We start from the raw sequence: 26,878 nt of genomic DNA, 5'->3' as shown, positions 1-26,878 counted from the left end.
TTTCAAACAGGGATATAGGTGGAACCCGTACTGTGTGAGATATTACTGTACATGTGAAATATTCATTAAAGTTCCGAAATAATTTTATCAGTTTTTTTAAACAAGAAAGTTAAAATTATTTTTTATTATTGAAAAGTTACTCAAAAACTGTTGAAAAATAAGTTTTCTAAATATATAAATTATATTAACCTGTAAGTACTACGGATGGGTCAGAGTGACCTACCTGATATTTATTTTCATTCTAATTCTATTCTATATCAATTTAGTATTCTAGTATTTACTATGAACGGATTCCTTCATCCTAAAGAAAGAGACAAAAGTCAAAGTAAAAGCGTCAAGAAAACAGCAACGTTTTGTGACATTTGCAAAAGACCAATTTGTTCCACTTGCTCAAAACTAAATAGCCCAGACAGTTTTGAGCAATAAACTCATTTTGATATGTTGTTAAATTCATTATATAATAAAATCAATCTGTATTTCTTGTAAAAATTAATATTTTGTTCTTTTTTTAATATTTTGTCCCATAGTTAAATAACTATTTTTTCTTTATAAAAATATTCTCTTTCTGTGATAAAAAATGAGACATATAAATTGAAATGAATGAGAAACTAAATGTAAACTAAAAGTGATATTCGAAAGGTTTTCAGTTTGTTTCTAAGGATACGAAATATATGCAATGCAAGCAGAATAATTATTGTATACACTTGTGACCTTGAAACTGGGCTCTGTGAAATGTGCATCCGGAATACGAGTTGAAAGGAAACTAAGCCATTCCAGATAATTTGCTTTAACAATATAATAGTGTTCTTAATGACGGCAATATTGTGTTAACAGTCTTTACCAATTTGAATATTAAATAGCTTAATAGAGATCTCTTAGAAAATTACAATAATAAATAACTAATACAGATTGTAATTTATATATATATATATATTAATTAATGATTTATAAAACTACATTTTAATTATTGTATTAAATCAGTTTTACAATTAATTATTCTTACATATCTTGATGTTTGTTAAAAGTATTAAAAAAATAATACATCAATACCTCGCATAGTACGGCTTCTATCAGTCTGGATTAAATAATTAGTACACAAAATTATTTTTGTATACATAAATGATTTTTTTTTTCACATGATACAGTAAAGTGCGGTTTATTGTTTTATTGTTTTATCGATTAATCCGGTTTCAAATAGTCCCTAAGTATTGGTGTATTAAGAAAAAGAATCAAATTATTTGGTAATGAAAAATGAATGAATAAAAACAAAGGAAAGCATTTACTGTTGGAATCCAAGAGTTTACGTTATGTTCATAGGTGATTAGAAACGTTAGTACTTTACTTTTAGAGGTATTTATCTTACATTGTTTCTACTCGCTTCGTCATTGTTTTAAAGGTTGCAGATTTTCTCTTGCATTTTCTTAAAGAGATTTCACATCTTTGTGTCATCATTTTATGACATTTCATACTCTTCCATCATTATATATTACAAAGTAAACTATGTTTATTGTTATTTTTTTTATTAGTACAAAAAAAAATACTTTAAAATAAATTAATTAATTTGTTGTTATGATTATACAAATAATTCATTTTAATTTTTATTAAAAAATACGTATATTTTCTTGATTTTGATTTAAAAAAAAATTGTATGTATTTAATTTGTCGTAGGTGGCTTTAACTACTGACAAATACGTAATTAATTAATTGTGAAATGTCAGACTCGTCTGAAGATGAAATATCCGATGAAGAAGTTCTTGGCGAAGTTCCAAAGTGAGTAATTTATATAAATACAATTAGCAATAGTTGCAGTTTTGTTAGTACGGTAGAAATGTAATTGAATATCATAAAATTAATTATTTATTCTATTATAATTCTGAGGTTTAACTCAGTTTTTATTTGGAAGATGCATGCATTTCACGTTGTTCTCTAATCGATGTAGGAATTCAACAGATGTGTATTTCCTTCTATCAATGTTCTACAGCTACAAAAACAAAAACTGAAATACTGAACCCTCTATTATTCCAACTATCTATTCATCATAACTTTCTTAAGTTATTTATACTTCAAACTCAATTTGTTTCTTTTATACAGTAATAGCTCGCATAGTGCGCGTAATATTCCGGACTATTTGAAACCGTAGTAATTGAGCACTTAGTTTGTTTTAAAATTTTCAAACCGGACTGTTCGAAGTCGCATTCTGTAAGGTATTGTTGTATATACTAACATATTATGTAAAAGTATTTATTTTAATTACAACTTTCGAATAATTCTGAAGTTATATATAATAAATATAATTTTTATTTATAATAGAAATTGTATGTATTTCGAGCATTTTGTCATTGTTAATGGTTAATGAAACGATAAATTACGTGCAGGAAAATTAACTACCAGCAAATATACATGACAGAATTTCAATTTCATTTACCACCGATGCTGTACTAAATCAACAATATTATTGCCATTCTAATATACTTCACTTCTATATTTACGAAGTTTCTTTATGATCGCCTCGAGCACTTTGAATTCTGCAGACGCACTAAGTTCAAAAAACAAGAACAAAAAAAAGTATATAACTGGAAACCGGCTAATAATAACCAGATATTTGTGATATTGCTGATAAATATCGGTATTGCAATACGTATTACATGTTTTCAATTTAACTTTTTGAGATAAAGTGTTAAATCATTAGATTTGAACATAGTTTGTTATGTAACATGTTTATTCGAGTTATCTTTTTGGGAATAAAGACAATTTACAAATTTGCTCTTAAGGATAGAATATTGATTTGTTTACGTAACGCTTTTTTTAAGATAACTTTCTAAAAAAAATGATCATAAGCATATACTTTTGATTTATTAAATGTAAAATTACATAACGTAAGTTAACTAGAAAACTTTTAAGTAAAAAGTAATACATTACATTACAGACATTTTACTGTAACATTTCTTCGTATTAACTTATAAGCTTTGGATTTTCTTAATTTTATTTGATTATATATAAAAGCTACAGTAAATACAATATCTATCTTTATTTTGGGTATATTTTATTGTACATTTTCATGTAACTTTTCTTTTTTAATATTATTTATAAAGGAACGTTTTAAATTAACTTTGATTAAAACTTTCTATAGTTTGAGATATATTTACTAAAAATTACATCCGGATTTATTTTTTTAAATAAAGGCTAGGTCTTAATTTTAATAATTTGAAAATAATAATATAATTAAGTTAAGTAAAATATTTTCGTATTTTTTATGAAATTTTACGTAATTTATTTTCTGGTTAACTTTTTGTCAATCATCATTGTAATCATATGAAGTTAATAATAGAATTAAATTACTTATATAATAATTATATTTGTTTTGTGTAATTTGTTTATAAGAATTTGGTTGGTTTGTTATGTAAGTTTTGGTATTTCAGATCGGCGGCTGGTGAAGGAGCCAAGGAGGCGGTTACCATAACGATCCAAGAAAAACGATTGACTTTCGATGAGGCCTCGAAGTGCTTGAACACCCTGGGCAAGGATGAAAGTGGAATGCGTTACGCGTACTTAAAAGTAACAGTGACCGATCGGTAAGTGCGAGCGCTTCCTTTTCCCTTTCGGCGACTTGTTGCAAATGGCATTCCTCATCGCAGGAAGCTGACCGACGTGAGAATCCTGACGAACTTTCGTCATCTGCTCTTCGTCGACGTGAGCGGAAACTACCTTAACCTGCAGGCCCTACAGACGTTCAGCGGTCTTCCCTTCCTGGTACAGCTGTACGCGCAGCGTAACTTCGTCGAGTGCGCCCTTCTCAAGGAAATGCCCTACCTACAGGTGATCTTAATGAACAATTCACGCTCATTGTTGTTTCGCTGCCGAAGTTAAATACTTTTGCTTCGACAATGGAAATGGAGTCTCTGTTCATAATTAAATAGACGAGATAAAATAATAATGAACCCATTTAAGGATTTATCGTTGTCGAGGAACCAAATTACCATAACCAGCGGGATCGAACAGCGGGCGCTCGAGTATCTGGATTTGAACTGTGAGTATTACTAATATTTCTCCCATCTTTTGTTTCCACCACAAAACACAAAAGGAAGAGAAATATTCATAATCCACTCGAGAATTATGAGAACGAAATCGGAGGATTTCTCAAGTAGTATTAGACAGATCGATCGATCATTTAATCCCTTTTTCCACCGTTCCCTTTTTTTATCCATATCTCAGCATTCCTTCTTTTTGTTCATTATTATTATTCACCCTGACCCCGGGAAGTTTTATAAACTCTTCTCCATTTTCAATTACATTCACGCACCCTCTTCATTTCTTTCTTTTCCCTGTTTTTTCTTTTTCATTTTTTTTTTGGGGTAAAAAACGTGAATTTCTCACGAAACCCAATACGCACTTTTAACTCTTAAAAAGGATCGATTAGAACCCGCAACATAATCGATCACGTATCTTCGGGGGTTGTCGTCTGGGCTCAGGTAGAAGGACGTGCGCCTGGCCCGAACCCTGTCCGGACAAGGACACTAACCCCCTAACATTTTTTAATGATGCTGCAAAAAAGGAACGCCGGTCGAGTATAGGAAGCAGCTAAGGGGTTGCTGGTAACCGGAAACTCGGAGGAAGATGATGATATATGATATCTGTGATTGATCACAGCTTTTTTAGCACATCGTGAGCTGCCTGATCGATCGGTCGTGTTTAATTGTGCGCAAATGATTTTCTTCCCTTTTTTTTCCTGAAGAAGAAATTTTATGGGAATGCGATTTCATTTTTTACTTCCGATTGTTTTCTTCAACCTTTTCTTACAAATATATATAAAAAACTTATGTAGACAAAAATACAATTCATTAATAACAATAATTTTTAACATATAATAAAAACTATAAGCATATTGTTCAATTTAATTTATAAAAAATACAGCAATACCTCGCATAGTGCGACAATATACCGGACTGTTTGAAAACGGACTATTGAAGGAACCATTAATTATAATTATAATTACTGATATATGTTCATGTAGTAATATACTAATTATTAAAATATTTTGTCTTATATGTTTTATCTAATATCAATCAAATTGGTCGAAAACAAAGTTAATTTGAAAATATAATTGCGAAGGCTACATTCCAATAATATTAAACTAATTTGGTATAAATTCTATGGTGGATAAGAAAAGAATAATAAAATTTAAAAAATAAAATAAAGGACAATAAAATATATTTTTTTATATATTTTTAAATTGAATTAATGTGTATTTATTTTTTATTTATATACAAGAAACGTGGAATGTTTTAATTACTTAACTTTTTAATTACGCATAATATAAATTTATTAGTTTATACAATAATTATCATTAATTGCGAGTTTCAACGTAACAACGTTAAATTTGACGTATTTTTCTCTTCATTTACATTCAATCTATATTGGATACGCCAATATATCCGACTCTTTGAAACCGGACTAATCGAGGATAAACCTATAAAAACAAACTCAACTGATAAAGAGAAATAATGGTTGTTTCGAAATGTCGCATTATGCATTTCTATTGCTGTATATTGTTATTTTTTTTATTGATATTAATTATTCAATTAAAAGCTTCATAATACATTTAATATAACATCATTTATTTTTGTTTTTGTTTTATAAAAGAAATTAGTCTAAATATTATTTATATGATATTTACTTCGCAATATTATAAATCAGTATAAATAAATGTAAAGGTTAATATTGATGTTTATGAAAGTAAAGGAAAGTTTTATAGTATATTCTAAATTAATATGTTTGAAGTATTATGTGTTTACTATGAGTAAATGACTACTAATAACGTTAAAAGAAAGTATAAGCCACCAAAATTAATTGAGATAAAAGTAGTTTTAATTAAAATCGACTTTTATTTGGTTGAATATATTAGATGATTTCCGTAATTACCAATCAAACCGATGTTTAAATATCGATCTAACAGGAGTGAATGGTTTACTGAATCACACGTGTAAAGTTAAACCAGAAAAAAAAAACCGAAACCAATTAAAATTTCGATTAGTGTCGTGGTTGTTATTTTTTTTCCAACGCATTCTACAAAAATAAATGGCTGAAATCCAAATTTCATTTCCCGCGTTTACAATTTTTTTTTTGTTTCGTCTTCCTTCTCCAAACCGAGAATGGGTTAAAAATGTCTTGACTATATGTGTGCGACTGTGACTTGTGAGAAAAGACTCGTCATAAAATAATGAATGGAACGGGATGAAAAGTCTCAGCACCCTTTCCGCGTTTATTTTGGGAGAGAAAGAAGAGAAAAAAAAAGGCTTAAAAAACTGCACTCTCGCTCTCTCCTCCCTTTTCCACAATCTGTGTTATACAACAACGGCACCTTAAACCCTTTTTTCCTCCTGTCTGCTGCCAGGAGGGAGCAGACGGAGCAAACACAGCTGCATCGGGAATTGAATCAAACAAAAAAAATATAATAAATGGAAATAAAACTTTAAAACCCTTTAACGTGAAAAAAAAATAAGCTGTCGCACGGAGAAGATGAAAAAATTGAAACTTTTCTGCATCACAGCATGAATTTGCATTTTACTTATTTCCAACGGAAACGTGAATTATGAATAATACTCTTTCGAATAAACGCGCACGCATTGCGCAATCAATTTACAGCTAACAGAACATAATTTTCTTCGGTATATAATTTTGTTTACACTTACCGGTGATTTCGTATTTTCGAAACCTTGCACATTTCGCGCGCTTTGTGCAATTCCAATTTTAACAATGTAGTCCAAAACAAACGTTTCGAAACGTTGTATATGTTTATTACATTCATTTATTTATTTAATTTTATTTCTCGCGTCCAAACTTCGATCGAAATTATGCAATTAAAACTGTTAACGGCGAATTAAAAAATTACTGGTTTCTATAGTTTTGTTACTAACGGTAGGAAATTGTTCTTTCTTCACGTTAGACCATCGAGTGTTAAATAAATACACCTAATTTCCTATTATTTTTTTCTTTCGTTCCTAACACAAATTCTCTCGTATTTCATTTCCTCGTTCACCGGCTCAAATTTCACTCACTTCCCTCCCCCGCTTCGATGCGTTTGTTTATTTGTACGGCGCGCACGTTTTAGACATTCAGGAATGCGGTTTTTGATGTAACATCTTTCAAATATCCGATGAAATGTCGTAAAAGAAATCACATTTTTACATACGATCGATAACAATCGCTCAATTGCGACACTTTTTATACATACTTTGCAACAGCTTTGTTTAATTCGTTTGGTGTTTCACAATTTTTCACATTCGTATCCTAGTATCCATTTGAAATAAAATATTTACATCGTTTATATTAACTCGTAGTTTTTGTCTACTATGAATGATGCCAAAAATGAGTAATTTCATAGTAAAATTACTAACTACCTGTGTGTTGTAATTATAATGTTGACATTTATTATACAAACGTTGCAATTTATTCAATTTGATTTGTGTTTAACATTTTTTCATAATCATTCGCATATTAGCTTTGTTGTGAAATAAAATATTTACTTCCATATTTATGCAAATTATAATTAACTACGAGTTAATTCATGGGTTTTAGTCTATCGTTGAAAGTTAACTACAAATTATCACGAAGATATTTGAATATAAATGATGCCAAAAAGAGTTAATTCGTAGTAATTTACTTTACAATGACAACATGTCAACATTAACATTAAATGTTGACAATTCTTACAAGAATTACCAATTAACTACAAGATAACTCTTAGTTTGCAGTCTACCGTGCAAGTTAACAACTTATCTCGTGGATATTTTATTATGAAAGATGCAAAAACAAGTTAATTCGTTGTAATCACTTGCTTATGTATTGTCATTATTTAATGTTGATACTTATTATGAAAACTTCGCAACAATTTGTTGAATTTCATTTGTATGTCATAATTGTTTACAATTATTACGTAGCTTCAATTTTAAATAATATGTTTACGTCAATACTTGATAGAAGTTTAAGAGCGGAAATAAACTTGTAGTTATTTAAATCTTATTTAAAAATCGATTTTTAAGATGAATTATTAAAAAAAAAATATATGTTTACATTTTATAAAATAGAAAAGCGTTTGGAAAGAAATTTCCAATTAAATTAACAACTATAAGATAAATATAGGTCTGTTGTCGAATGCCAACTACGAGTTATCTCGTAGTCATCTGACAATGAATAATTTCGAAATACGATAAAATTTACTTATGTTTTCATGATGTCCATCGTTTCTTATAAATTTTTTAACATTTTTTATATAATTATTAAATATATGGTTTAAGATGTGAAAACTACGACCCGCGGGCCAGATTTGACCCGCCAAGAGGTTTTAATAGGCCCACCGCAGATTTTAAAACATTAGTTCACTTCATTAGCTGCTCTAAAGTCATAGCCTCATTCATCACATTAGTATTAATTTTTTTTATATATACTAGGTGTATTTAGATACGCGATTTTTATATATATATTTTTATACTCGTTTTGAATTAAAATACACATTTGACCGTGAAAATCTTACGTAAATTGATTTTCTTGCCTTAAATTCCCTCATTTCATATGTTTCCATTGTAAATATATAAGAAAAAAACGTACAACTTCCTTAACGATCATTCTGTCACTGTCCACAATATGATTGATAATCTAATAAGGTCGTTTTTGAGCAGTTCTCACATGCAGGTCCTTTTTTTCCCCGAAACCCCTTGAAACGAGCGAAAATAAAAAAAATTGATAAATGAATATACATATTTTCGGGGCTCCTTCGATCCATTTTTTTAAACTCTTTTTAACTCTTTCAAAAAGTTCAATCGAAAAGGGTTGTTGCCGCGCTCTCTACCATTACATTCATCAGTCACAGAAAAGGTTCGATTTGCATTTTTTTTTAACCCCAATTGATTACGCATCGATTGGTTTCAATTGGTTTCATTAAAAGTGCGGATGAGAGTGAAACAGCCGAAGGGTTGAGCGGGAAACGATGGTTACATGTAAAAACGTCATTAATTTTGCATGCTTCTCGACCTGCCGGGCAATAAATCACGGGGATTTGTAAAGAATGTAAGCTGTCTGGTATACATTCTATAATTATAAAAATATGCAAATATATTACACACAAATATTTGCAATTTTCAAAAACGTATTTATATAAGTCACAAAATAAATTTAAACAATTGTTTACAATCATAATTTATTTATTATTGGACAGGCGATTTAATTGCCAATAAAAATCAATTTTGACCTGATTTCAAATTAACTAATAATTAATAGGATAATTTATGATTTGATTATAAACTTGTTTTATTAACCTTTTCCGTTTGATTTCTTTATTAATCTAAATTCCAATAATCAAGTAAACAAAATAATTTATTGCTAATTTAGTGTCACAATTTGTATTTTTATTATTTATTTATTTAGAAAACAAATATTTCCATACATATTCCAAACAAACATCTTAAACATTGATGTTATTTCTATATAGATATCCGTTTTTGAAAAATTCTGTTTTCGAACAAATTTTAGGAATGAATTATGTTTGATAACCGAGGTTTCTCTGTATTTACTATACTTTTAGAATTTCAATGAAAGCTTGTAATTCGGTTTTTGAACAAATTTTAGGAATGAATTATGTTCGATAACCTAGGTTTCTCTGCACTTACCATAATACTTTTAGAATTTCAATGATAGCCTGTAATTCGTTTTTCCAACAAATTTTAGGAATGAATTATGTTCGATAACTGAGATTTCTCTGTATTTACTATACTTTTAGAATTTCAATGAAAGCCGGTAATCTGTTCCTAATAAAAGCGTTGTTAATTGTATAATATCTCATATTTTTCTCTTGTTTTTCAACAGTCTATTTTAGAAAATAAGTAAGCTGAAAGTTATAGTGACGTTCTAAACTATTCCCTAAATAATTAATCAATACATCATGTTACATAAAAGCAAGTCAATTTTCTAATTTGTTCCTAAAAGTTGTTCGAAAACCGAATTATTTAGAAAAAAATACATAACACATTACTTTTTATTGTTTTAGTTAATCAAATCTATCAGATGGAATTCGATTCGAGTCTTCTGCCGCATCTGAAACTGTTGGAGCTGCGTGGAAATTATCTGTTTGAAGTGGGTGGAAATATCCCGGAATCAATTGAAAAGTTATATTTGGTAAGCAAAATCGATTATTTACTCCTTTCGAATTCTGCTCGGATATAGATAGACGGTACGAGACATTGGTATGTCTGAATTTAGTTTGGTCATTTCGAAAAAAATAAGTAATAAATACAAGCTTGCCGTATGGTGGCGCCATCTGACGTGTTATAAAAGAATTACAGTATTGGATGAATTGTCCTGAAGTGTAGGCAACTTTTGTTACATTAATCCTTGTTGATTTCCAAATTTGTAAAAGGATTGTTGTTAATATTTTACTCGTCCTTTTTGTTAACTTTATTAAATTATTAATTAAATCAACTATTGGAATATTAATCAATTATATACACATTAATTGATAATTCAGTTATAAATGATTTTTACCTTCTGGATAATATTTAAATAAATTAATCATTAATCTTTTTTAAATGAAAATACTAATAATCATAATGTATTAATCAAAATTATAAATGCATATATTGTTTTCTCTATTTAATAAAAAGAAAGTGTTTATTATAATCTGGTATGATAGAAGAAGAAAAAGTTGGAAATAAATTCGTTGTAATCGGATTACTGCAGGCTGTCGACCTGAAATCCTTCAGGCCAGGAATATATTATTGCTGCAGACGTAACCTTTACAAAGCTAATCCCGATAGTCTATAGACTATAAGTTAGAATACGCCCATGTGAATTGTAACCTCGATTATTTCGATCACTAATAAGTTATAAATTAGCAGTTTTAGTGAAATGACTTGTCTTTATGTCTTCATAAATAATCGGCGAATTGAGTTCAGAAAGTAGTTTATTCCAATCAATTATTACATTATTACACATATAATCTGTAGGCCTATAGGTTTTCTTTAATTTTTAATTGTTTGTAATAAAATAGGATTTTAGAATATGGGAATACTTGTACTAAATAAATGGTGTCCCAAAATTAACGCAAGATTTGAATTAAATAGAAAACACAGTTTTTAGTCTTCAGATTGTGATTTCTTTTTGGGGTTGCCAACAAATTTTGCGGCAAATTCAAATCTTGCGTTTATTTTGGGACACCCTATATTAATAAAAAGTGAAGATTAAATGAAAAAATAGAATGAAAAATAGCTCTTAACAAATTCTAATTAAAATGTGTTCATTTTTCATAAATGTTGCAATTGTTTTTTTTTATGTAATTTGAATAGTGATGAATATTTTACAGACAATTTTAAATTTTCAATTATTTCTAAGAATTGTGATTAATAGTGATGATGACTAAATATACGAAACAGCCAATAAAGCAGACGCGAGTGAAATCATTGCATGCTTGTCACTTGATTTATTTCAATTGATTTTAATTTAAAAGCACAGTTTCTGTCTGGCCCAATATATTTTCTTTACACATTTCGTGTTTTGTTATTTGATATAAACACAATGGCAAATTACAGTTTCAATAAGACTCTGTGTCACTTTCAGCTGTAATTGTTATGAATTTCAATGAGAAATGGTGATTTTTGTATAATCCACCTAGTTTAGTATTGTTAATAAATCTTAGACATCAAAAGAAAACAATGTCTGTAAGATTCAATATTATACAAGAATACAGACGCTGCTGCCATCTATTCAATTGGTATTGAATCTCAACGACATATTTATATTCTGCCATCTTCCGGAGATGGAAGATGGCAGACTGGAACATCCAGTAACTTTACAAAGTTCTGCAGACGTGGTGTGCAGCGATCTCTGGTTGCATAATACTATTGACGGTAGAATCCTTAATTAATGTAATCCCATAACTTATTAGAGATAACATCTCTACGCGATCAGATAACATTAAAATAATTATTTAATTAGTTAACTAGCATTATTTCAGACTAACTAATTGGATGTTTATAAATTATTATAATTAATAATGTTAATTATACCAATTAAATCTGAAAAAGTATACTGCATAATTTAAATTGATGATAATAGTATCGAAATTAATGTTCACTCAATTCAATTATTTACAACAATAATTGGAAATTATGTCTTAATTTATATATATTAGTATAAACATGAAACGTTGATGTTTGAAAAACTTGAAACTCGAACTACCAATTTGTGGAAAAACACGAAAATATACTTCAAGGTCGAACAAAGAATTATCGCATGTTTAATCTAATTAATAGCGTTTATTATATGAACATTTTACTATAACAACCTGAAAGTCGAACCGTGCGTGTTTTTGATGTTCTAATATAACAATTAAGATAAGTCGTATTAATATTAAAGTTATTTAAATCTCAATATATAATTGAAATATATTATATTTCTATACGTAGAATATATTTATGTTATTTAAATAACATAATTTGTATAGGTTCAAAACAATGACAATTAGAAGTTTATTAAGAAGTTTTCGTGTAAAATGACCATCAACTGGTCGAGATTTGTAATCCTTTGCATTTGACGTGCGCTGTCTGAATCTAAACCGTTATGTATCTGTGCACATCTACAGAACTAACGTCAAAGGTTAATAAAAAAATGTGACGACTCGTCTGAAAAAGATTAGTGGCGCTTCCTAAGAACTAAGATTCGATGACTATGTTTTCAGTATTCATGCATACAATTTTGCATAACAGTAGTTCTTTTAAAAATGTCGGGCGTATTTATCCGCCGCTCGACCGCAAACGATTTATATCGTTCTACTATATTTTGTATTAACAATAATTCAAGTAAAAATATTTAACTTTTGCCATTTTAAAACATGAAATAGACGTGGTCCGTTCATTTCATTGTTTTCAATATTAATGAAACAAAAAAAATATGGTAATTTATGAACTTCTGTTTCATAAATCTGCAATAGTACTGCATTTTTTTAAACATTATTGTTGTTTTCTATTATTTCAAAATGTATACGTTGATACGGCTTACAGTATTAGCTAGTTTAAAGGTGTATGGTGACATTTTCCACTAAACAATCTATTTTATAGTCGCATCAATGGACCGACTGTTTCCGCCTATTAATTTTCGGTAAAACGGAATGAAAACAGAAATACGCCTATTCGACGCAAATACCATACATCGTCAGGACGGATTTCATTGCTACTCCCGCACATCCCCCATTGTTGTGGTTTTACCTTGTTTTTGATGCACTGCAAAAACGCCATTATCTGGCTCTCCCTCTTTTGTGAGAAAGATAACGAAGCACGGCTTATCCTATTTTTGCACAATACCTAGAAATAGCATGACTTCCCAGTCTTACATAAGCAGAATTCTTTTTTTTTATAACATTAATTAACTTCAACAATTTTTGAAAGAAAATAGTTTATATTTTATCTCTTTTCCGAATAGTGGATTTCTTGGATTTTCTTATATGTATTTGGAATTTCTGGCCTATAATATATTTTATTCATTCAATCAATCAACGCAGTTACACCAATTACTGCAAATTGCAATTAAATTAATTTGTAATTAAAATGGTATCATTGAATTTTGCCCCCATTTTACGGTTATTTTAATCAACGGAAAAATATATTCAGCAGCTTTTACTACCGTAATATATTTCAATTGTTATTGACTGAAATGGTTTGATGATTTTGTGATGTGGAAAATTGTCTTCGTCGGGTGTATAATAAATATTTGATGCACTATTTATTATTATTTGCTTTTTATTTCCATTCTTGAAACATAAAGGATTCAATTTAATCCTTCGAAGTTCTGTGACATAAATTCCTTGGAAAGTTTGCGCATGAAAGTTTAGGTGGTGGAGAAAGAGAGAGAAAGGGCGAACGGGTTCTCCTTTTTCCGGCGAAGGCGTAGGAGGTTTGTTCGCACCGAGCAATTTTATCAAGTGGGCATCATCCTGATGATGATGGATATTGTGATGGAAGAGTGCGACCGGGCGTCGCGACGCGCATTGAGGAAGGGCGAAGGGTGGTCGCGGCGGTGGACGAGAGGTGGTGGCGGCAGTTCTGGTTAAGATACGGTGATTCTGTGGAACTGTACCGTCGCAAATGTTGCGTGAAGTTTTACGAGGACATCGAAATATGAGATCCCTCCTACTTCCACTGGCCCGATTTTACGAGGATTGCCCAGAAATGCAGATCATTTTTAAATTATCTTCCTTATCGACACCGGTCAACAGACATTTTTTTACGTTCCAATTTCAGTTCTTCATATTTTTCGTATTATAAGATCTTTTATATTTTCATTTGTTTTTATTACTTAAGTAGTTAATTTTCCTTAAGTAGAGTAAAACCTCGTTTAAGGCTTATAATGTGCTCCTAGATGACAAACGCTAAACGAAACAACGTTAAATGAAGTCAAATTAACATGTATTATTGATAAATTTTAGGTGCTTTTTAGTTTTCGAGTAGACCTCGTTATATCGAATCAACGTTAATCGAGCTCTTGCTTTACAATTATGTATAAATAATTCTTGTATAATTTTGTATATCTCATATTATAATTAATAAATATTAGCTTATGCAGTGGAACCTCAGTTGTCGAACATAATTCATTTTTAATAGCTGTTCTAAAACCGAATCTGTTTTCCCTATTAGTCTTTTTGGTATACATAATACAATATACTTGATGACATTTAAGACATGTTAAATTGTTGTTGTAATTAAACAACTATCTTAAGCAAAGTAATTGTTGGTAAATTATGTTCTTTTCTTTTTTGTGTAAGGCCTCCAATAGGATATCGCGGATAATCGAATCGGACCTTTCGAAGTTGCGAAACCTGAAGGTGCTTCACTTACGAAACAACATGCTACGCAAATTAAATGGATTCGGACCGCAGTTGGAGAACTTGAGGTATCTGAATTTAAGGCAGAATCGCATTACGAAAGTGCGGCAATTCAGAAAGTTGGCCGCCCTGCCATGTCTGGATACGCTTATTTTAACCCAAAATCCAGTTAGCGGTGAGCGAGCAAAAAAAAAAGAACGAAACTCAGGGGAGGGTTAACTTTAGATTTTAGCGTAATAACATTTTGCCGTGTTTTGCTGCAGGCGGGTCTGAAATGGGTGGTGAGGGTGATCAAGCCAGCGACGAGGAAGATGCCGAGGACGAACAGGAGCCGACGGATCCTCTCAGGTGGATACGGTTAGGTACGCATTAGAGAGAACCTTTAGTTCATTGCTAATTTTATAGGATCGGAATACTGGTGCTTTTGCCCAATTTAATCAGGATCAATAAGATGATTGTTTCTTACGATGAAAGGGAAAAGGCTAAGATGATTTACAATGAACGATTGGCTGAAATCATGGCTGAAGAAAGTAAGTCTATTTTTATATATTTTTTTATTGCACTCATGACCATTTTATTACCTCTTAAAAAATATATTTTTAAATATTTGAAATCAAACTATAATATTGGAAAACTTTTCTTATTATGAGTATAATTTGAATTTTTAAGTTTAATTTACACATACAATTTTAATACAGGGTTTTATATTTATATATACGTACCTAAATTCATATATACTTAACGTTAAACAAATAAAGTTGGATGTCACTCTGTTCATACAAACGTACAAAACTGTATGTTAAACTAACAGTAAATGATCATATAAATTTATGAATTTACGTTTGTCTGTAAAGACACAAGTCACTTCGTTTATATGAACGTACTCAACCTTCATAAATGCGTACATTGTTTCTACTTTTTAGTTAAAATAGCAATTTTTCGATGATGTAATAAGAATGTTATCACCATATTCTATAAAATTCTTCAAATTATCTTGAACATAACTCAAATCCACAATATGAATGCTCTTTGCAAATCCACCAACTGATACCAACAGTATCATACGATCGTATTATATTTGTACGTTTGGCTAAATAATCCTGTACGTATTATGGAATTTACGTATGCTCGATTACTTTGCATGTACTGATGCAAAACCTTGATTCAATTATTAATATTTAATAGAATATTATCTAAAATAATAATATAGTCCAAAAGACTTTGGTATGTATACAAATGATCTTAATGAAATGCATACGAAAAAATATAAATAGTTTTCTTAGAAAGTTGGAAAATAATCAAACAACCGGAAGAAATAAAAATGATAGCGCTATTTGCCAAAACGTTTCGAAGCCATTAAATTTCTAGTCCGTTATTTTCCGCATCAAATATTTAATAAGATTCCATACGGGACAGAGAGAGGTGCAACGATAATATACCTCTTAAAAGTTTATTATCTGAATGATGGCTTTTCTATTTGCATGGGACAGTCGAATAAACCGATTTGGCGTTTTAATTGGAAATAACTTTATTAATAACTGTAGCAATCGGGCCGTGGGGTAATCTTCAGTCGCGACAAGTTTGTCATCTCTACGAGTAAATTGCTGCAAAGACGTTGTACAATATGTATATAATATGATGAAAAGACGATGAATTTGGAAAACCAATTTTCTACTTGCACAATTCAATTAGTTTTATATTTTGTTTAATATGTTCATATACAATATAATACTAATTATAGCAATATTTATTGCCAGAAACATTAAATTATATAAAGAATTTCAGTAAAAAAAATGTTATTTAACCTAGAATAATTATAATAATCCGGATAAATTTCTATGGCAAAACGATTCGTGTTTGAAGTAGTTGATTTTGTAATATAGGTGAAGTCTCACAACTGACATTTTATTCAGCAGTCCAGTTGCTTTGAATGGACCAATGACAAATAATAAATTTTCACCTTTTAACATTTTAATTGTTTTAGTTATATCATTTTGATAATATTAATAGTAACATTTATTTTTGAAGTGATCCATATTAGGCAACTCATCTTATATGTATACATCGCAACACAATGTTTTTCAGTATTATTTGAGATGACTGCATATACCTAAAAAAATACTTAAGTCTCACGCCATGAACGTTATATGGTAATTGTAATTGAATTAATTAGGAAAGGAAGTAAGGTTTTTTTTTTCCTGTATCAATAATGATGATTAATGTATCACAACAAATACCTTTGAATACTCTCGCAAAATATATCAGTGTTGTTAGCTGCATAATGGTAATTGCTTTGTGTCATACGTTCTCATCTTAATCATTAATCCTGCTGGCATGTCCATTCACGAAACACGTTTGTTACGAGGCCGGTACGTTGTGTCAGGAAACCTGTTATGCCGAAATTCCATTGATTTTCTTCACGATCCTTGTGTTCGCTGACCTGGTGTGTGTGTGTGTTTGCGAACATGTGTAAATTACGTAGTCCGGTATATAAACCATATCCTATCCCGACTTCACTTCATGGGACAATAAATGTTAAGATGAAATATATTACTGGAACGACCAAAAAGGGGCCGAGAAGGATCGCCTCGAACGATGCACGCAAATATGTCTAACGGCATAATATTGTTTACACACTGACTGCCACAAGAAGCCTTCCGATCGGACATTAATCTGAAATTCACTTCGACCCTGCAAATATTGTTGCAACAGAGAGCTTATATGCGCATACAAAAATAAACACAAAGGTGGCCTTTCGAATTGTCAAACAAGGACGTGTTTGGCATATTTCCCTACAATTAAATCACTTCGCAACTAATTCTATAGTGCACTTGATTTACATCCTACTTTGCAGACTCGTTAAAGGTAAACTATATAAATTGATGGTTCCGTCATTAAGTTTAATGGCGTAAATAGCAGTATTGTAAAGCATTGTAAATACATTGAGTTTTTATACTTTTATTTTAACTTTGAAATTTAATGATTCATTATATTAAAATTGACAAAAAAGTTTTAACAAGTGCAGAATTTTTAATGCACACTTTATTGTGATGGATATAATCAACTATCTACTATTTTTTATAGGCAATACTTTGTTTGATCTCGTTGTTCATTTTTACTATTATAAGACTTTATATATTTGTACTCATTGCATTTAAGATAGACGGAAGCTTAAACTGGTAGCCTTTTTATCCTCACTTTGTATATTAGTTCCTCTTACTGTGGTCTAGCCCTCTTATCTACGCATTTCAAAGGAATATTTCCTTTTCTTTCAAGATCTCTTTCATTCTTCTAAGTTCCACTCAAGCAGTCCACCTTATTAAATGCTCATATTTTCCTTAAATACAGAACTTTTCATCATTTTCAAATGGAAAAATGTAATGAAAAGAATATATATATATAAATTAAATAGAAACAATGGATTTAGAATGGAGCAATTTGATTAGATGTTAAGAATCTAGATACAGATATTTCATAAAAGCTTAATCAAAAACATAGATTTCTTTAGAAAAAATTGGACGATTATATCCGCCGCTAGTCCGTGTGTTTGGGAAAATACTCGTGTTTTCTTTAAATACAAACGTTTTATTTTTGTTAAATAAATTGAAAAATATTGCATCCATTTAGTCTAAATAAGAACTTATAAAAATGTGTAAATAAACTGTAAAATATAATGAATAGAATATATAGAGATGAAATAGAAAAATAAATGGATTTTAAATATTACATATGTGTATTTGGGAAAATTGAAATTGAAGTTTTCCGCACGTTGGAAATCGTTTGAAAGAAAGAAAAGTGTTAGGTGAAAAAAAAAACAGTTGCATATAAATATTACATTTGATCGCAGCCAGAGATAAAAGCCGTGTACAGCTTCCCTTTTTTTTTTCGAGACAGTAAACATACTTTGATGTCGAATCCAACCATTCGATGGAGGCATTCCATTTTAAAGGCATTTTCTCTTTGCCGTTCTCTCGGATATTTGCAGCACGTAGGTGCAATAATGTAAGTTTACTTGAACGTACAAATGATCAAACAATAATCTAGTTTCTAAAATTTGAAAAGAAAATTAAGATCTTTTCTGCTTAAACGCTTGAAATACCAATGAATCAAATAATAATACATCTATCAACATTTTTATGATTCTCCTATAAGACTGTAGATAGGTTTCTAGAATATGCCGTGCTATGTGAAACCGTGTTTTATGAGACACAAAACCAGTACAAAAGGGTGACTTCCCTTTTGATACTTTTCTCCTTATTACAAATAAACGTAAATGTTTTTCTTTTGTATTATTTGCTTCTCACATTGTGAATACTTTTATTATTTGTTGTTTTTAAAAATCCCCAAAATACATAAAAAGTTAAAAAGTATAGTGTTACTCGTATACTGGGGTTTAGGTAATTTTTTATCATGTTATAGCAAAACCGTGCTAAAAGAGGGTTACTTGTATAAATAAATTGTTGTAATTTTGAAAAAAACATGTTGAGAAAAGACATTACAATTAAAAAAATAAAAGCTTTAATTGAATGTATTTTAATTGAGAAAATAGTACTTCATATTTGTAACGTTTGTAAAGGTAAAAAAACTCATCTCGTTTCGTTAATTTCCTACATCATCAATAGATTACATGATATCTCTTACATTCCATTTTATAGACTGCAAAGATGTGCTGAGCATAGGGGTTGTTAACACATTATCGCTGCTTTACTTTTATTTATTCTTTTTCGAGCGCATCCTCTTTCCATGATTAAAGCCGTGGACGTTGTTGCCGTTTAGCGCTTCCTTTATAAACGCTGATTCGATATAACCAGAGACGGATTTAGGCATGGTCTGCAGCCCAGGGGCCGTTCCATAAACGGGGGCTTTTTCGTGGTCAAAGGTATAAAAACATAGTTAAGGGTCCTGGGCTTACATTGAGGCCCTCAAGCAGTGTTAATCTAGGGCTTCTAGCATATAATGCAATCTACTCGAAACCTAAAAAAGCTCTACATATTTTTGTCCACGAAGCGCTAAACGAAATCTTACTGTACCTTTTTTATTCCAATTCTTTCATATTATTCATTTGCTGAAGTTTTTATGTCTTTCCTAATATTTCATTATGAAACGTTTTTATGTTCATGTTTATACTTTGTTATGTTAATATGCTTTATAAAACTCAAAAAGATATCCAATAAACTTTTGTTGTAAACTTATGATTTTCCTGAAAAAAATAATTTGAATTTTACAAATCTCCCCCAATACACAATAATATTCTGATAATAGTACTAAAATATATAGAATGTTGAGATTTTATTTTTTAATTTCATTCGCGAAAATCATGCAAACATTTTGGCGGAATTAAAATTTTCTAGTAAGAACATGAACCACTGTTTTTGTATTAATTTTTGAGATTGATTTTTGTACATAATTTATTCTTCAGTACGTTTTTTATATTTAACAAATTTTTTATTTTTAGCAATATTTTTCTAATGTTTTTTAAGTAATTATGAAATAGTCGGTCATATGTTTGCATATTTTTTTTATTCATACAATTGGTAAAAAATTCTAGAATATATTAGAAGATGACGATTTTGAGCCAAATATGTTAAATTTAGGTAATTAAATAAATAACAAACAAATCAACAAGAAGGTAAAATACAAATCAATAAAAATATGAGAAAAATATAGCTAAAGACATGTGTGTACCAAAAATAATTAATATTAAAACTTGTTTAAATTTTAGCAAATTATTTATAATTTACAGTTGGGAATTAATACAAGCAAGCGTTTATAATTACTAAGTTAAATATAGTGCGTATGTGACGCAGAATGAATTAAGTATACATTAAATAGTCTTAGTTAAGATAGCGTAGTCTCAAGAGCCACATCCCAAGGTGTCTAGAGATATAGCTAATAATTATCTTCACTATACAATAGTTGGGTAGTCCGGTTTCGGAGCTTCGCTTTACAGCGTAGTATACATATAATGCGCTTTAAAAAAACGAAGTTCTAATTAACGAAGCTTTTAATTGGTGCTTCAAACCATTGCATCCTCTCAAACGTAGTCGTTTCAACTGAAAATAATAAGATGATGTAAGTTAGATTTAGCTGTCAATTCATAGTACGCAAGAGTTATCCAATATACATGGATGATTTTATTGCTGAGGAGCGGTTAATATTTTATTTATGTTTTCTACAGGTAGCGAGGACGAACTTGATCCTGTGACCTCAACAACGGAATACCTAACAGAATTGGATGAGGTTGAGGACGAGGAAGGCGACATGTGAAATTGATTTTTCGCACTGAAGTTTGCAAATTGGATTTCGTTTTTTTTTGGTATTACTGTAGCCGCCGTTTGTTATTGTTGGTATTTTATTTTGTGTTTGTTCCTTTGTCGCCTAGTAATAAATTCCCACAATTATTATTGCTGCAATAAATAACAGCGTGATGAATGGCGATTGGAACGGTTTCATTTTTTTGGTGGTCGCGATGATACTGTTGTTAGGTCGGTTAGCGTGCCGGATTGCGGGAATGTATCGATCTCAACGGTAATTAGCAACAGTTTTTTTTTAATTTCATCATGGTAAGGTGTGTATCGTCAGAATTATGCGTTTTGGCGTGATTATGTAATGAGTTTATCTTTATCCAACTTTAGTTTATTCACAGAAGAAATAAATAACGTCCTCAAATATTCTAGGTACAGATTAAGTTTTAAATTAAGATCATTTGATTAAGATGAGTGTTGCTTTTGAAATAAATATCCAAGTTACCAAATTTATAAAGAATCTTTGAAAATTATTATGCTTAAATTTATTTATAATTTCGAAAAAAATAAAAATTACTTGCCTACTCGGTTTTGTATAGCTCTAAATCAGAATATTCCTGGGAGAATTTCATCTAGTTAATATTATTCATGATTTCATTACTAATTTTTCGGAATTATTTAATCCTGTATAGGTTTTTTTTAAAACATAAATTTTAATATTTTAAAATATATACTCAAATTAGGTTTATATTTATAAATTTTGGAAAGGGCGATTAATAGCCGAATGGTTAAGTCGCCCTAGCCATGAGCTAGTGGGCGCAGGTTCAAATCCTGGTCAAGCCAGGCCCTTTGTGAGTCTTCTCGGTGCTTACAGCAATAGATGGACAGTGAAATGAATGAGGTTCAGCATTAGGACTTTCATCCAAGTCGATGGAGAATGACAGTGTTAAGGTAGCAGCAGATTCACAGTCAAAGGAAATAGTGGAATCGCTGAGCATCAATATACTACTGAAACCTACAAGACGTTAGCCAACCTGCAAATTTAAAAAAAAAATATTGTAATGGATAAATTTACTCAATTTTCACATTTATGAACAGATTGTGAATAAAATTGCACGATATAAAAAAAAATTAGGAGAAAATCTATTAGTTATATGAAAAGAAAAATCACTTTTTGGTATAAAGTAGTTTATTGTACATAATAATAGAAAATATAATTAGTTATACAAAACGCATTTTTGTTGTTTCAAAAATAATAAAGTAATTTTTCAAAATTTTATTGTTAGTATCCATAGCATTTCTAAAAATGTATGCTATAACAAAATTTGTTGCTATTTTTTTCCAGTGTCTTCAATTATTTTCTTTATTGTGCGCAATAATTAATTTTGAACAGAAATAATTACATAAGTTCGACTAATATATATATTTAAAAAATGAAAATAGACAGATGTGGGTATATGCTCGGTAAATGCAAATTTGAAATTAATTACTATACATATGTTTATTCTCCGAGTTCATTATGAAGTATGTCAGATACAAAATAATAATCCCGGTGAAAATAAATGGAGAGAAAGAGAGAACGGGTTTTAAATTAAAATATATTTAGATGATAGCTCATATGTTCAATATCGTCGCGTCCCATATTTTTTTTCTTTCTTCATATAGTCTGTGTATCTGAGTTATTTGAAAGAGATGTAATAACGTCAATATTTATTGATATCTTTGATTTCCATTTTTTGCATACAAAGAATATTAATATATTTCAACTCAAATATCAAGACAATATCTTACTTTTTTTATCAATATATTTTGGAAATATTCACATTTCTTTTATTGATTGAGAAAAATTGAAAAAAACAAGTTTGATTATATTTTTAGTAATTTAAATTTGAAATTAATTTGTAAAATTACAACTCAATACAATAATATAAATATCATAAATTAAAAAGTCATTCTGCCCAGTATATATGTTTATTCTGCAAATTCGCTATGAGATATGTCAAAAACAAAATAATAATTCTGGTTAAAATAAATGGAGAGAAAGGACGAGATTTCAATTAAAATATACTTAGGGGATGATAACTCATGTGATTAGTCTCATATCGTAGCGTAGCTTATATTTGTTTATCTTTGTGTTGAGAATGAAAATGTAATAATTGTTTGCAAAAAAAAGGGCATCAAATAATTGGATGAAGGATAATTTTATTATGAAGCCATACACATTTTATATTTATGCATAGTGCGGCTTGATTAGTATGGATTTACTATAGAACTATTCAAAACAAACTAAATTATAATTAAACAAAATAAATTTTAATTATCTCTTGTTTTTGGTTCTATACAGTCAAGTCAATTTTTCTTTTAATGTCCTCGAATAGTCCGATTTCAAACAGTGCGGGATATTGGTGGAACCTTGCAATATATGAGTTATTGCAGTATTCATATTTTTACTGATTACAAATAAATGCAAATTTGAAATTATGTATATGCCAGAGGTGGGTACACCCCATGAAACCAATAAAATCCGAGTTCTGCTTTTTATATACATTGGGACCTCGCTTAACGAGCACCTCGCTTAACGAGTTTTTTTTTTTATAAAAGCGAGACCACGTTATACTTTTTTTCCGACGTGGAAAGCATTATCCTATTTTATATTAGTTTATATGGGGAAAAATGTTTCACTATACGAGTATTTCACTATATGAGTAAAAATCCGGAAATTTTGAAACGAATTATGCACGTTAAGCGAGGTTCCACTTTAAGGAGCCGCACATAACCCAACGAAGAGCCGCATTTGACAATCACTGATATAAGCATAAATTCTGCGAATTAATTATGAAATATGTCTGATACACAATAATAATCCCAATGGAAATAAAGGAAGAAAGGACAAAATTTAAATTAAATATACTTAGAGGATGGATCATGTATGCGTATAGTCGAGTCGTTTACTTTTTTTTCTTTCTTATTCTTTGTGTATCTGAGCTTTTAGAATGAGAGGTAATAACATCAATATTTATTTTGATTTCTTTGTAAAAAAAGAAATACAATTAAATAGACTTTGAAGGATATAGAATTTTTTATGTACATTTTTATACCATCATTATTTCGAAATCTTTTTTGCAGACAATATAGGTTTGATTATATTTTCGCTAATTGCATTTTGAAACTAATTAGTGTATATACCACTGATAGACACACATAAGGTTAAAGAGAGCCGCATTCTCCTTTTTCTTATATAAAAGAGCCACACTACAGTATATAACTCAACTAAGAGCCGCATTTGCCCACCCCTATATATACGTTTATTCTGCGAATTAATTATGAAATATGTCTGATACACAACAATAATCCTAGTGAAAATAAAGAAAGGACGAAATTGAAATTAGATATACTTAGGGGATGAATCATGTATGCGTATAGTCGAGTGGCTTACTTTTTTCTTTCTTATTCTTTGCGTATCTTAGCTCTTAGTATGAGAGGTAATAACATCAATATTTATTGATATCTTAGTAGAAAAGAAAAATCCGAATAAATAGACTTTGAAGGATAAATATTTTTATGTAAATTTGTATATCATCATCCTTTCCAAATCTTTCATATTTTTTTGTCGGATTACTAAATTTAATGTGCAGACGAGTTTTGGTTATATTCTCTCTGTAATTACAATTTGAAATTAATTAGTTTATACGTTTATTCTGCAGATTCATTATGAGATATGTCAGATACAAAATAATGAAATTAAATGAACAGAGGACGAGATTTGAATTAAAATATACTCATGTGTTTGTCTTCTTTATTCTTGTTGTCTGAGCTCATTGCATGAGAGTACGCTTTTGAAGGAGGGAACCGGTGGCAAGGAGAGGAATTTACGATAAGATTTGAGTTTTTGTTGCATAATTAAATTCCCCCCAGTTGGAACCTTGTGCTTGTGTGCGAACGAGAGAGAGATGACGTTATGAGGAAAGGAAGGGTCGAACCTAGTGGCGTTTTCTGTGCGTGTGGTCGGTCGTTGCACGAAAGACATCGGCAGGAGACGGCAGCCTGTCGGTAGCTCGAGCTTCGTGCAGGATCGCGATTCCCGGGCCGGCGTCGCGACGCTCTCCTGATCCAGAAGCCGTCGGTTCGCATCGAGTGCGGATACATCCTGCATCCAGTACGCAGAGTGCTGTTTGATCGGGAGCAGCGCGCGCGCGAATCCTGCAAAACCTTCATTATTCTCGTTGTGAAAATATTTTTTTTTCTGAAACCGGAAACCATCATCAGATTGACGTATCTGGACCGAAAACCACGAAAACTGCCGGAACCGGAAATTTACCATGTCCAAAACTGGGGCCGCTTTTTCAGATGCTAAGCGCTAAAATGATTTATGGGTAAATAAGATACCATCGACTTGTTGCTATTACAATCTGTTACGTAATTTTAATTTAATTTATTATTATTTTTTTGTTACACGTCAACTGCAACTCAACACGTTTTAATTTACATCAATTTAATTTCACCAATACTTTTTATTACGTTCAAATATATTCCATAATTTGCATCACAAAATTGTTATTATAACGGAATTTTATTTCCGATATTCATACATAATTCTATCATAAAACAATCTGTTTATTCGACCTGCTATTTAATTTCAGTAATTAAAAAAATATACAATAAATTCGAATATAAATATTTATTTTAATTGTTTAAATATTTATTAATAATAATGGACAAAATTTATTTATTAACGAAAATATCGGATTTGCTATTATAAATTGTAAATCTCCGTTAATTTCATTGACTCAAATTGTGTTCATTCATACAAATTTCACAACAAATACTCAGAACAACCTTCAAGTATAAAAAATATATTAACTAGTCAGTTTTTAAATTTAAAATGGAATATAATCAATTATATTTTAATTTATTACATATTAATTATTAATCATTAAGAAAATTTACTACAAATTTGTTTTATTCATTATTTATAGTAAATTAAATGAATGAAAACAACAGATTTACAATTTAACATATGCTAAATTGACTTTTATTAGAAATATATTATATTTTTTTAAATCTTCGTTAATTTAATTGATTCAACTCTTATTAAAATACAGGTTTTACAAATAATTCTCATAATAATATTAACTTATAACAATCTGCTTATTCCACCAGTTATTTTATTTCTGTAATTGAAAAACAAAACAGTAAATTTGAATATAATTTTTTATTTTAATTGTTTAAATATTTATTAATAACAATGGACATAATTTATGTTATTAAGTATTTAAAATATATTCAATAAACGAAAATATCAGATTTACTACTATTAAATAAATTTGACAAATGCATTTTCATTCGAAATCCCATTTAAATTGTAAATCTCCGTTAATTTTATTGATTCAAATTGTATTCGTTAATACAAATTTCACAACTAATATCAATAACAATCTTCAAGTATAAAATATATATTAATTAGTCAGTTTTTTTTTTAACTTAATACTAATTAATAACCATGAACAAAATTTACTACAATTTATTTTAAGCATTAATTACAGCCAACTCAATGAATAAATAATGAATGAAAAAATGAATTAATAATGAATGAAAAATTGAAAATGCAATCACCAAAAAATAAACTATACTATCATAGAAGATAATTTTAATATTTTATACTAACTTTTTAAGAAATTTGTAAAAAAATATCAATTTCGAAAAAAATAATTGAATCAAAACTGTAGAGAATACTGTTGTTATACTGTTAAAGTAAATAATGGAGTACAGT

At 29.6% G+C, this 26,878-nt stretch overlaps 2 protein-coding genes across 2 annotated transcripts in view; both read left to right on the top strand.

Annotated features, from left to right (window-relative positions):
• Positions 1–1,711: 1,711 nt before the first annotated feature.
• Positions 1,712–21,130, top strand: LOC108564746 (leucine-rich repeat-containing protein 23-like). The gene is made up of 9 exons (XM_017923863.1): positions 1,712–1,770; positions 3,420–3,572; positions 3,636–3,816; positions 3,949–4,027; positions 10,040–10,167; positions 14,804–15,077; positions 15,127–15,220; positions 15,269–15,393; positions 21,042–21,130. Exons 1-9 carry the CDS (start codon positions 1,712–1,714, stop codon positions 21,128–21,130), a joined length of 1,182 nt encoding a protein of 393 aa, XP_017779352.1.
• Positions 21,131–25,173: 4,043 nt separating this feature from the next.
• The window catches only part of LOC108564788 (ly6/PLAUR domain-containing protein 6B-like), an 80,868-nt gene continuing 79,163 nt past the window's right edge, over positions 25,174–26,878 (top strand). The window contains exon 1 of the mRNA XM_017923922.1: positions 25,174–25,481. The gene's annotated coding sequence lies outside the window, so the exon portion shown is untranslated. The remainder of the gene's footprint in view (positions 25,482–26,878) is intronic.

Source organism: Nicrophorus vespilloides, unplaced genomic scaffold, assembly GCF_001412225.1.
Source record: "Nicrophorus vespilloides isolate i.1.1-1 unplaced genomic scaffold, Nicve_v1.0, whole genome shotgun sequence".
Lineage (NCBI taxonomy): Eukaryota > Metazoa > Arthropoda > Insecta > Coleoptera > Silphidae > Nicrophorus > Nicrophorus vespilloides.
This window is presented reverse-complemented; position numbering and strand designations above follow the sequence as displayed.

What these genes read in the sequence shown, in the direction of transcription:
- LOC108564746 (XM_017923863.1), top strand. Translation starts at nt 1,712, where the DNA reads ATGTCAGACTCGTCTGAAGATGAAATATCCGATGAAGAAGTTCTTGGC. An exon ending in AAAGTAACAGTGACCGATCG is followed by an intron (nt 3,573 to 3,635) that starts GTAAGTGCGAGC and finishes TCCTCATCGCAG; the next exon opens with GAAGCTGACCGACGTGAGAA. An exon ending in CAATTGAAAAGTTATATTTG is followed by an intron (nt 10,168 to 14,803) that starts GTAAGCAAAATC and finishes TTTTTGTGTAAG; the next exon opens with GCCTCCAATAGGATATCGCG.